This window comes from Triturus cristatus, chromosome 2_1 (genome assembly GCF_964204655.1).
Source record: "Triturus cristatus chromosome 2_1, aTriCri1.1, whole genome shotgun sequence".
Lineage (NCBI taxonomy): Eukaryota > Metazoa > Chordata > Amphibia > Caudata > Salamandridae > Triturus > Triturus cristatus.
This window is the reverse complement of record NC_140581.1, coordinates 867,667,386-867,680,810: the sequence shown is the minus strand read 5'-3', so window position 1 is coordinate 867,680,810 and position 13,425 is coordinate 867,667,386. Positions and strand designations below refer to the sequence as shown.

At 43.1% G+C, this 13,425-nt stretch overlaps 1 protein-coding gene across 1 annotated transcript in view; it reads left to right on the top strand.

The window, feature by feature from the left end:
* The first annotated feature begins 367 nt into the window (after positions 1 to 367).
* The window catches only part of PTAR1 (protein prenyltransferase alpha subunit repeat containing 1), a 195,134-nt gene continuing 182,076 nt past the window's right edge, over positions 368 to 13,425 (top strand). Inside the window, exons 1-2 of the mRNA XM_085633012.1 lie at positions 368 to 565; positions 7,993 to 8,162. Of these exons, the coding sequence (XP_085489138.1) occupies positions 477 to 565; positions 7,993 to 8,162 (259 nt within the window). The 5' untranslated portion in view covers positions 368 to 476. The remainder of the gene's footprint in view (positions 566 to 7,992; positions 8,163 to 13,425) is intronic.

Genomic DNA, 13,425 nt, shown 5'->3' with positions numbered 1-13,425 from the left:
GCACAGCTAAAACCATGAACAGGATAGTACGCCCGTGATCTAGACATTCATTTTGAAATGATGTATCTACTATGCTCTGAAAGTGAAACAGCTCGATCTAACAATTATTTTTTCTGTTATGGAAAATAAGAAAGAAGATTCATTTTGGTAAGAACACCGTAGTTTATTTGTATTTCATGTTTTAGGAAGTTGTTTTAATTATTAGTTATATTTTCCATGTATGGATCTTTTAAAAATAATAATTTTAGAAAAGTTACGATGCATTCCCCCTTTTTGGGAGCTAGAAAGTGCTTTTAACGCCTGGCGCTCTCTTATAAAATGTATATTCACCATCCATTCTAAAATGGCGGTCACCATGTCGGCCTAATGTTTGGGAGGCGGTACTGCAGCGGCAAGGGGTACCTTGTAATGTTACTGTTTAGTGTCCCGCGGGCTCCGTTGTGCCTGCCTAGCAGAGCTTCGCGGGAACTGGGAAGATGGCAGAGGAGTGGAAGGAGGAGGTGGATGTGCTGGTGCGGCGAGTGGTGAAGGACATCAACACTGCCTTCAGCAAGAACCCCAACATGTGAGTGCTACGTCTGAGAGCGGGAGGTGGGGCCAAATGGAGAGCCGTGGGCCTAACCCAGAGCAGCTCAGCTCAGTAACCAAAATCCCCGTGACACCTGCGCGAAATGGACACCGGTGTATTATTATAAGCCCACATGACGCCGGTTTATATTACTTTTAGTTCCTTCTTTCAGAACCTCGTTTGAACAATATTCCCACAAAGTACACAGAACGAGGAGCTGTCTAACACCCCTTACTGAAATGTTCTGGGTTGTAGTATTTTTAGGTCCAGCCGAGCACAACAGTTTTCGTGTTCTTCTTTAATAGCACCTTATAAGACTTGCACGGATGGCACACCTTCAGGAAGCATATCACCCACCCCCTTTGAGTCAGACTTAAGACGTGAACAGAGCATTTTTATAGAAGTTAATATTTTGTAACGGTTAGTTTGCAGTGCCTGTCAGCGGGAGAATACTTCTGTTATATTACCTGGCTGGGAGAAGCGGGTTAGTTGAGATCACGTTTATTATTGTTGAATTATAGTGTTGTGTGGAGGCCCAAAGAGCGTCTTTACGATTATAACTGACCAGTAATAAAGGTGGTCGAGCACTGAAAACTCGAGCCTGAAGCCTGTCTCTGGCTTACCTAGAGGTCCCGTTGGAACCTCGCGTTCATACCGAGCCGATCTTTTACGTGGCTTCTGCCTGCTACCTTCCCTCTACCCGAAATGTGGCGTTTTGGCCAAAGTGCTGACTGTGGAAACAAGTCTCAACGTTGCCTGAGCAACCCGTGACTGTGGGCAAACGAGTTAGTCATCATGTGCCTATAAACTATGAATGTGACCTTGTGTCATGCAGCTTGTGCTTATGTAAAGCGCTCCAATACCTTCGGATCGAGTACTCGAGAGATATATATATATTTCCACAAAAATGCACAAAGAGGTAAAATTAAAGTCTTAACATAAGTAAAGACAAATACCCATTCACTGGAATGAAAGTGACATGAGAACCTGGATAAATTACGTCTTCCCCGCTTAAAATGTGTGATCCTAATGCTAATATTTTATTTCACCAAAAGTAATTTTCCTTCATTTTCGGTTATGAAAGCACTTGCAAGTATGTGAGTTGAGAATACTAGTTGTACAAAAACCTATTGTGTTTAATATAGTATAATGTTGCTGCATACTAATCTGGGCCACTACATGGTTTACATGACAAATGTCTTGTCTCTTAGTTCACTAATAGTTCTGCTCGCAATTTGCCATTTCACGGGACGAGCGCTAGGACATCTGATCAGTTGAAGCGTGTAATGCTAAATTTTGAACAGTTTGTGCTTCCTTTATACAAATTTCTCATTGCAGTAGGTGAAGGACAGCCCACATGATCAAACAAACTCCAGCTAGATGCTAACAAGGATGTGTCAGGCACTTTTCTTTTGTTTAAAACACATTTTATTAGTTTTGGACAGATATAAAACATACCAGAACAATACAGTCCCGCGAGCCTTACATTCTTGTGCCTGGTGTTTCAGTGCCAGCTGTGCAACCTTGTGCAGATCTTCATAACCTGCCACGCCCAATATCTCGGCTATATTATTAATCGTCCCTCTGGACTCCCGGACATTAGGAAATACTATTGGGCAGCACAGTTAGTGGCCATCAATAACGACAGACAATTTAGGGGCTTGTCTGGTTGAAGGATTACATTGATTGTTGCACCGCATTGGTCTCGGGGCAGTCTCCTCATTTTAAAGTCATCCTCGTACAGTGCCAGAAGGTGTTGGATGAATATGGAGGAGTATCTTTTTAAGAGCTTAAGGGGGGACCTATTCAGGCACGGGGTATTCCCGGAGGGCATAGACCAGATCACTTGCTGTATCTCTTCAGCCATGATTGAGAAGTCTAGGTCCCTGCTGTCTGCCGCTGAGAGGGATCTCTGGGGCAGGTCCCAGGTAAAAGGATTGTCTTGCTCGTTGGAAGGAGGTTCCCATTGAGGCAGACACCCTCGCCAGATTGTCTGCCCCTCTAAATGTAATTCCATTCAATGTTCTCAACTTGGCCACCAAGCCGATTAGGAGGCTTTTAGTTGCGAGCCAATAGAGCAGTTTACCCATTTTATCTCCAGTCCCGTGCATCCTCCCCTGAGAGTGAAACCAGCCAAGACAAGCTTTATCCAGGAGCTTCTGCTTAAAAGCGAATTGGGTCTGCGTTGCACGTCCATTGCGGGGGAGGTTTGCAAGTTGGGTGATCTCATTCTCAAGACTTAGTAGCTCACTTTCCCTGCATTTAGTTTTCCTGTGGGCATTGCTATATAGCCCTCCACCATAGGACTGTTTTGAATGCCTCCCAGAGCATAGTTGGTGAGGAGGCAGTTCCCTCACTGAGCTCAAAATAATCAGCAATTGTAGTTCGGAGCTCTTCTTTGAACTACCAGGCATTCAGTCGCCTCTGCCTCTTTCCCCCTTCGGCCCACCTCCCACTTTCAGCAAAACTGGGGTGTGGTTTAAGAGTTCCCTTGGGAGAATACGCGTCTGCTTGACACGTGATGTCCAAGGAAGGAATCGGGACATAATCTAATTGGGAAGAGGTACAGTGAGTGGAAGTAATATGAGTATTGCCTTTCTGCTTGGTGGTGCAATCCTCGGGTGTCTGCCAGCCTCAGTGCGTTGGCCCATGTCTGAAATCGTGTGGGCATTGGAGCAAATGAAGCTGAGTTTGTGTTATGCAGTGCATCCAACAGGAATCAGGAAGTGTCTCCCCCCACCCCCCATCAATGTAGAGGCTGTTATGGCTAACAGTTGTGCTACCGCCTCCAGTGTTGAATCGGATTGGTGTGGGGAGGGCGCCTGGTCCTATACCTATTATGTTTTATATGGCTGTGGAAATACAGTTGGTTAGGGGAGGGGGTGAGCCGAGATACTTTCTGGCCTTGAGATCCTGAGTTTTTATGTTTTCCAGCTGCGTAAACTGCAGACAGAATATGGGCAGTAAAAGGGATGTTAACATTGTCCAAACTGGCTATTTAAGGATCAGAGAGGGATCCTAGCCAATGATAAATATAACCATGTATTCAGTTTGGGGTCTAAATAACCCTGCCAAACGAATTAGTATTCTAGGTGAACTAGTACAAATTCCTACATACAAGAAGGCATTTGTACTAGTTCACCGTGAATATGTTCAGATCACACGAGGTCTAGAACGTTTCTGGATCAACACTACTAAATAGCAACAAAGAGAATGGTGGGGTAGGTTTACTCCTAGCCAGACAGCTAAGCTTTAAAGTGCATGCTTCACGTTCGGATGAAGAGGAGAGGTGGCTTCTGCTAAATGGCACACTGTTGAAGATTAGCACTATTAATAGCAGCCATATATGTTCCTGTTTTGAGTCAGGAGAGGTACCTTAGGGAGGTGAAGGACATTTTACATAAGTGAATCGAGTCTACAAGAATAATGGGAGGTTGTAATTGGATTATGTGTGCAACTGCAGATAAATTAAAGAATAGATACAGTAGTCATATCAAATGAGAGGAGGAAAGGTTCTGGGAATTGGTGAACTTGTGGAGACATTGACACATGCATATGTCCGTGTTAAACACCTTTCTTGGGCACATCCTAGGTACGCAAGGTTCGATCACTTACTTATAGACAAGTATTTATTGCTTATGGTCAAATAGGTAGAACAGGGACCTGTCATGCTCTTGGATCACATCCACTATTTATCGGTGGGGGAAGGTCTCTCAGACATTAACGGGCACAGGAAGCTTAACAAGACACTACTGAAAAACTCAGTAGTACGCACAAATACAGAAAAGTGCATTAAAGAATACCTGGCAAGTAACAATAATATCAAAGTAAGTATGGGTGTGGTATGGACAATCTGCAAACTGTGGCGGGAGAACACCTTATATTAGAGCCATTGCGATTTAAAAAGCTGGAGCGAGGCTGCTGCCAAAATTGTGAGATAAGGAGCAGAGACTTTTTACAAAGCGAGACTTTTTACAAAGCAACACAATCTCAGTGGGCATTGTGTAAGGTCCTGGCCTTAAGAGAACAACTGCAAAACCTGGAGATGGATGCAGTTTATTATTTTAGAACCTGAATAAATTCTAGATGAAACAAGTGTAGTAAGGCAGGTAGATGGTTGGCTGCTAAATTATGAGTTTAGCAAGTTCATATTTCTATAAAAGGGATAAAGGATGATACATTTGCAAGTGCTGCCATTAGCTTCCATCTCTTTTTCACAGGGCTGTATACTACAAATACAGCAAAAGCTGCAGATAGGGAACATTACCTAACTGACTCGGGTTTAGTTGAAGATTAGACAGTAGAGGTTAGTCATCTATTGCTGGGGATGAAATGTTGTGGGCCTTTTAGAGCCTTAGGCTCTCCAGTGAATTGGTCCTGGATCGGTTTCAGCAGAGTTTTAAAAGCTTGTTGGCCCTCTGTTTATAGGAATTCTTTAGACTAATGAGTTAAATCCTCCCAGTGTCACCCCTTGCACCAACAATACGTTTGGCTTTCATAACTCTCATACACAAGATAAAATCCAAATTTTCCAGTCACCTCGACCTATGTACTCTATAAATTTGGATGGCAATTTTTTCAAAAGTACTAACAGCGAGGGTAAATAATATACTACCGGAGTTGATACATCTAAATCAGCCAAATATCTTAAATGATGGAGAGACTGGCGTTAGCATTAATAAGAATTTTCACATTGTGGACATTGGCCAAAGGAACAACAGAGAGACTTTTCTCCTGTTAGTAGATAACCAGAAGGCATTTGAAAGGGTGGATTGAACATTTCTCGAGAATGCCCCAAGAAAGGCAGTATTTGGAGGTACAGTTTTTAAGGGGAATGTTTTTACAGTTATGGATGCCACAGGCATGTGTTATAGCCAGTAGCAGCCTCAAAGATGGATCTTATAAGGAGGGGCACGAGGCGTGGCTATTCGTTGTCCCCACCATTTGTTTGCTTTGGTCCTTGAGACCCTCTTTATAAAAAGAATAAGAGCTAGCTCAGATATACGAAGGGTGAAATTAGGGCTGGATAGCTTCAATTCATGGGCAATATTATTCTTACCTTCACTAGCCAAAAACATCCATGTTATGTCATATGTTGAAACTCCAATAATTCCAGGCTATCTGCGATTTCAGGGTCAAACCGTCTGATTCAGAAGGACTTATCATTAAGGCATCCAATATAACAGTACAGGATCTCCAAAGATTAAAACCCCTTTGGTGGATTCTGGAAAATATTTGAAATTGGGCGATAGGACTCTGCCAGAAACTTTAACCAAAAATATGGAAAGGCTAATATACATAGTTAAAATGGACCTTTCCAATTGACATAACTATAATATCTCTTGGGTGGGAAGGAAAGACGCACAGAGAATAACAGTAGTACCAGAATTCTCCATCTATTCTATACACTCTCAATTAACATCCCATGAGTAGGCATCCAAAAGGTACACAACTTGTTTTTGAACTGTGTATGGCAAAGAAAAGGAGCATTGTTTGGGTGGACATGTGGTCATGTGTAAACCCTGGGAGCCAGGTTTGGACATCACCTCATCAGCTCAGATAATACCAAGCATTACCCTGCGATTTGTGGTGGAATGGTCCCACTCTTAAATGGAAAAAAGAATGGTGCTGTGTAAATCTTACTCTGGAAAGAGTCCTATGGGAGATGCATGGTTGCCTAGGCGCCACATAAAAGTGCGTCTTTGTCTCTCCTGTGATGCAAACCACACAAAGTATGAACTAAATGTCGAAATGGGTTGTGCCTACTATCTATCGTTCTTAAGGGGATTATTGAGAAATTATAATTTATCTCCAAGATTGGAGAGCCAATCCTGTGAAGCTTGGAGACATGGGGGATGTGTGGAAGTGGGGGACCTCTTCCACACTGAAGATCAAATCCGTCCCACAAATTAAGAAAGATTTGGGCCTATGGGAGAAGGAGGGCTTCTGCTACTTGCAAGTCCTCCAATTGGTGGGGCAAGCCAAGGTTGGGGGTGGTGCTGTCTCCCAAACACCCTTTGATTGAAGCATGGCTGTGGAGAGTCTCACTCACCTACAAGATCTTAACATAGCCAGAGGGATCTGTGGGCCTGCCTTTCCGGAAATAATGAGTGAAGAAATTCAGTCACCACAGAAATAGACAAGGTGGAGTCTTATTTTACAGAGACGAAATACTCTTTCTCACCAAGCTCAAGAGAAAGAAATGCAGACTAAAATATTATATAGGTGGCAGTATACCCGGGTTTGTCTACATAGATGTGACAGCATGAGACCACACACTTGCTGTAGATGGTGTAGTGAACTTAGAGTATTGACACACACATTATGCACATTTCCACATCTAGCTACATATTGGATCGCAAACCTCGCTGGGTATTTATACCTGGTTTTGAGGAACTAAATTGTGCACTGGGTACATAGATGCATAATACAAGATACCAAGGCTATATAGTGGGAAGAGGAGTGGTTAGCCAAAGTGCAGGGAGTTGCATTTATTATTTTGATTAAATTGAAAACCACTGAGTTTTGTAGTTATTGTTAACCTTTTTGATAAAAATGATTGAAAATTAAAAATCTGAACTTTATTGATTCAGATAAAGACAGACATAACCTGGTAGGAGGCTCTGACCCGTCCCATCAAGTCAGTGATAGAATTTTCACTCTTTTTCTCTTTCCTATGCATTCAGCCTTACCAATCAAGGATAATTTTGAGTGCTGCATATAAGTACTTAAATTGTTTTTATTTTAATTGTGCTAAATTGTAATTACAGCCAAACCTAATTGGTATATTATAACAATAGATCATGATGGGTCCCCAGCAAATGGGTTTCTAGCGCACCATTTTCATTTTGATCGACTTTGTCTTCCAAATGTTACTCCATTTTAAACTTTCTATTTCCTGGCGTTAGATGCCGGTCTTGCCCTATTGTGAAATATCGTTCTCATTTTCAGATCTCTGATTACAATCATCTCTTTTGCTAGAGCATCACTCTTGTGTTGATTCACTATGTCATGGGCAGGAGTACAGATGAAGCAGTCACACGACAAATTAACTGACTAGAACTGCTGCTGGATGAATTGTGAGGTTCTTCGATGCGCCTTCTTTGTTAATTTGGCTAATTAATGTCTTGATTCTGATTTTGCTTAGTGTGCTGGGTACCTGGATGTTTTGAGCGAAGTTTTATGCAACTGCAGGAAGTCAAGGAATTCAATGAGATACGAAAAAGGCTTAACAGGACAACCATTCTTTCTTCATGTTTTTAATAGTCCTATTGATTTTATTAGTGTCACAGATTAGCTTCCTTTACACGTTTGGCTCTTCTATTTCAATGTATTATCTTATATAGTCTATATTTAATTTTCAAACTCTTAATGGAAACGTTTATAATATGTTCTTGATTTTTGTTCATTATTTTTTTTTAAAGAGATGAAATTGGATTAATACCATGCTCAGAAGCGAGGTACAACCGCAGCCCTATAGTTTTGGTTGAAAACAAGCTTGGAGTAGAGAGCTGGTGCATCAAGTTTCTTTTGCCATATGTCCACAGCAAACTACTTCTCTATAGGCAAAGAAAGCAGTGGTTAAATCGGGAAGGTGAGTTATCTTTTTCTGTAAACTATATATACGGCAAAACAATGCATATTTATTTAAGAACTTGTGTGTATGTGATATCACAAAACAAAAGTCTGCGGAAAAAATGTCAATTAAGGAACTTAATGTTTGAAATATAAAACCCAATAAAAATGTCTGCTTATGCTTTAGTATCGCCTTCATGCTTATTCACCCATAATCCATGCTTCTTTCCATAAAGAGCGAAGTTGGAGATCTAATTTATATGACCCTCAGGACAGAGAGATCTATAGGCAAACTATGGCAGAGTATAAAAAGCTAATCTTGGAGGCAAAAAAACGGTAATTTCTCTAACAAGATTTTACAATCCAACAACTTTGTCAAAGAGTTATTCGGCACAGTAAAGAGCCTAGTGAAGATGCCTGAGCCTATCCGCAACAATTTTAGCCAGACATTTCGCAATACACTGACCATCTTTTCCAGACAAAAGGAGAGTAGGTTTTCAACACCTTTGTTACCAACATACAAATCACGCCTATCAGATCGAATGTGACACGCCCCATTTACCTCCTGTTCTAGACATGTTTTCCCCTCTTAGTATCGAGCAGTTCTAAAGCTTAATTAAGCCTACCAAATATAATCTGGCTCTCCATTAGACCCCCGTCCACCTAAAATTGCACACCTTGTCCCAGAAATGCTAAAAAAACCCAAAAAAAAACCAGTCTCAATCCACAAGAGCCGAGTAGCTTAGGCCCATCTCTCGGCTACCATTTTCTTCTAGGATCTCGGAAAAAGCTCTGAGCACGGAACTTATGTCTTTACACTAAGAATCTGTTGGATTCGACAAAATATGGATTTAGAAGTGCATGCAGTACTGAGATGGCGCTGATAGCCGTATCAGAGGAGTCCAGGTCCATTCTAGATGGAGGGAAAAGGCTGCATTGATATTATTGGACTTCTCCTCAGCCTTTAACATGGTCAATCATGACATCATGGTTTACCGGCTCTCCAAGCTAGGAATTAGATATTTTGCTCTTAGCTTGTTAAAATCCTTCTTCTCTGAAATAGTTTAACATGTTGCTATGAGAGAATTTACCTCCAACCAGTTCTGCCCGTCATGTGGGGTGCTGCAGGGCTCTTAGTTGAGCCCTACTCTCTTCAATCTCTCCGTCATCCCACTGGCAAGGCTTCTTAAATCATTTGGCTTATTGGTGGTGTCATACGCAGCCGATACCCAAATAGTAGTATCGGTATCCAGCAACCCTAAAAACACAGTATAGAGATTTAATATATGTATGGCTCTGATACATAGTTGGATGAGGGTTAATTGCTTAAACCTTAACTCCGGGAAAACTGAAATTCTTCTCTTGGGTAATGATAACTCATTCTGGTCACCAAGTTGGTGGCCACAGGAAATGGGCATACTCCCCTTGCCAGCAAGAAAAGTTAGGAATTGTCTTCGACAATAAACCTAACTATGAAGATCAGGTTAATGACCCTGCTTCCTACGTATTCTTTACTTTGACTCATTAGAAAGATTTGCCCTTTCATCCCATCATATTTTCAAAAAACAGTAATGATCACCCTTTTATCCAAGTTGGACTACCGCTATTCATGGGTATTCAGAAAAGATTTCTCCTCAAACTTCAGATTATGCAAAATGCATCAGCTCGGCTTCTGTTAGGAATTCCTAAACATCAATCTGTGTCTCAGACCCTGGTCAAGCTGCACTGGCTCTCAGTGGAAAAAAAAAAATACACTTCAAACCATTATGCATAGCCTTTAAAGCTCTACATAATGTTGGCCCAGTATATCTACGGTACATATTTACCTGGTGTACTCCATCTAGAAAACATAGGGCCTGATTACAATGACGGTGGGACTGCCACCGACAGCCCGTCGGTGGCTGTCTCACCGCCATTGTCATACTGATTACCGCCCGCAACATTAGGATGGCGGGCGGATGGCTGGCGATCGGAGAGACCGACCGCCACGGATTCCGTCAGAGGGATTTGTATCCCTACAACAGTGGCGGTACCTGCCAGGCTCCGTCGTAGGGGTTATGTTATTTGTTCTGTTATGTTATGTTATGTTATTTTCATTTCTAATGCGCACAGATACTACAAGTGTCCTGGTGCGAACCTTGAGAGAATGAAGAGGAGCCGAATTTAGGGGAATAGGTGAGTTTTCAACTTCTTTTTGAAAAGACTCGGGTCCTGAGTGCATCGGAGCGCACAGGGCAGCTCATTCCAAGGCAAAGCGTCCTTCACAGCCAGAGAACTGCCGCCCGTCCTTTGCAAGCAGAAACGCGGGACTTCAGCCAGGAGTTGGGAGGAGGAACGCAGGTGTCTTGCGGGGGTGTAGAAGGAGAACCGTTTCTGAAGATAACCTGGCCCTGTGGCATACAGAGCACGGTGAGCGATAACTAAGGTCTTGAATCTAACCCTCTCTATCATAGGCAGCCAGTGTAAGGCGTGTAGGTGTTGTCTCACGCTACATCTGGCAGGTATGTTCAAGAGAAGCCTGGCAGCCGCGTTCTGCACCACTTGCAATTTATTTAGTAAGTAACTCGGGATGCCAACATATAAAGCGTTGACGTAATCTAGCCAAGAAACAATAAGGGCTCGGGTCACTGTCTCCTTGGCCACCTGAGGAAGAAGGGGAAGGAACTTCCTGAGGATTTTTAGGAAACCAAAGCAGGTCCCAGACAGCTTCTTGATCTGAGTCGCGAATAAGAGATTCTCCTCGAACCAAACCCCTAAGTTCTTAACAGGATTCCCTGATGAAGCAGGCAGCACTGAATCGGAAGACCAGAGTGTTTCCCTAAACCGAGAGGTAAACTTTCCAAATGAGAGGATTTCTGATTTCTCCTCGTTACATTTCAATTCTGCTGCAGTCAACCATCGAACAACTGCGGTCAGGCAGTGTTTGGCGGCAGAGCTAGAGCACTCATATTTTTTCCCATGTGAACAGGAGCTGGATATCATCGGCATATGTGATTATCTTCGCCCCTAAGTCCTCAGCCAACTGAACCAAAGGAGTAACGTAAGTATTAAAAAGAAGAGGAATTGTGGGACCCCTGTGGTCACTTTCTGCGGTGAGGAGGAAAACTGTGGGAGCCACACCTACTGCGTCCAATCCTCCAAAAAGGATTTGAGCCAGCCCCAAGCACTTCCTGATACACCAATCTCGGCCAGTCGAGTGAGCAGCAATGTGTGGGGAACCACATCGAAGGCTGCCAAGAGGTCCAGCAAAACCAGGGCAGCCCTCCTGCCGGCATCCAAGCAGTCTCTGGCTTCAGAAATTTCCACCAGAGCTGATTTGGTTCTAAAGGAGGCCCTAAAACACAACTGTGCAGGGTAGAGAAGGCCTGACCTTTCTACAAAGTCGGTCAGCTGTCTGGTGACCACTTTCTCACATACCTTGGCCACACTGGGCAAAGGGAGATCTGCCGGTAATTTGCTGGGCACAGAGGGTCAAATGATGGGTTTTTTTTAAAAGAGGAAGGTACAAGGGCTTCAGAAAGGGACATAGTAATAAGTCTATTGAATTCTGGATTAACCATGTCCGCCACGTTGGCCAGAAGTCTAGCAGCACACGGGTCCGAAGGGGATCCTGATTTCAGACCCTTTAAAATTTTAAGGGAACTGGGTAGATCAATGGGGACAAGTGCAGCCAGCAAATGAGAGGGAGGGGCCAATAAGGTCCCTCCAGCCAGGAGGGCACCTGGGTCCTTATTGCAAGAAGTAAAAGACTGCTATATGGTGGGAATCTTCTCCATAAAAAAAATGGAGAGATCTTCGCACCACGCGGCAAAAGATGGAATCGTACTTGCTTGCGCTTTAAGAGCCATAAAACTTTGAACTATAGAGAAGATTTCCTTTGAGTTATTCTTGGCTGCATCAATTCTATTCCCATAAAACAGAATTTTAGCCTGTGCTATAGCCGTATAATAGGTTTTTTGCTTATTTCTCAGCGTAAGCGTATCCCCGGGACGATACCCCTTACGCCAGACTCTCTCCAGTTTCTTACACTCCTGCTTCAGGGTTAGAATGTCCCTTCCTGCCGGCAATTTCATGGCAGTTTACCCGCCATGAAAAGGCAGACGTAAAGGGACATTGGGGGCCCATAGAGGTCCCCCTTTCCTCCCTGGCCCTCCGGCATGGCCCTTAAGGGGGCATCTATGGTGCCCCCAACATATTCCTGCACCGCATGGTGCCTGCCACATATTTTGTACTGCGGCGTGTGATGCAGCCTGCAGCACCTGCCATATTACAACATATACACTTTGCGACCGCCTTGAAGGCAGTCGCATTGTGATTCAGGGTATGGGACTGCCGACAGTTTGTCTGGCGGTCCTGTTTCACACCAGATGTAAGTTCGACCGCCATCCAAATCAGGCTCATTGATCCTCTGATGCCAAGCTTCTAGTGCTGCCCAAGAATAAACGAGCTTCATTGGGAGGTGGAAGTTTCTTTTTGGGAGCGGCAAAGTTGTGGAACTCATTCCCCATTAATCTGCAGAACTGCCTAGACCTCTTGTCCTTCAGGAAATCTTTTAAAACCTGGCTTTTTAGTCATTAGAGTAGCACTCCATCTTCCTAAAGTCAGAGAGCAACGCCAAGACGCCTCCAGTCATTGGAGCGCTTTACAAAACTAAAAATAAGTCAAATCTGTGTGTCCATGAGCATGTTACTGTTTAAGTGGTGCAGATAAGCCGTAGCTGCGGAATTTTAGCAGTACATTTTTTTTCGCTCATCGGAATATAAAATCTCTTAAGGTAAGTTGCCTCAATAAATAGTTTAATTTTTTTTATTGTTGAACGTCTGAATCAGGGTTTGAAGTTTGCCATCATAATGGAGCCCTGATCTATGGACATAGCCTTGCAGTTTACCAACTATAAGTGATTATTATCTTTTTAATAAAATATTAAATAGGTACCATTTTGTGATGTATGTTTTTAGAACTTTGAATTAAGGTACCGCCTCCCCCACCTGCTTTGAGGCTGCCTTTATCCTTCCTAGGGCTGGTTAGTGGTGAGAGACTGTTGGGCTTGAAGAGGCAGAGGAAGTGAGAAATAAAGTGTAAAACGTGTCTTCTGATAATGGGAGGTGGAGTAGGGTCTTGACAGCGTTAGGGGTGCTAGGAAGCTAAGTGGGGTGAGGTTGTTCTTCGAGAGAATTCAAATGAGAGATAAGAGGTATTAGAAGTAGTGGAAGTAAAAGTGTGACTATTGTGAAAGATGAAAGGCAAGTGTGTGGGAAATGGATGATAGTGGGTGGGACTGG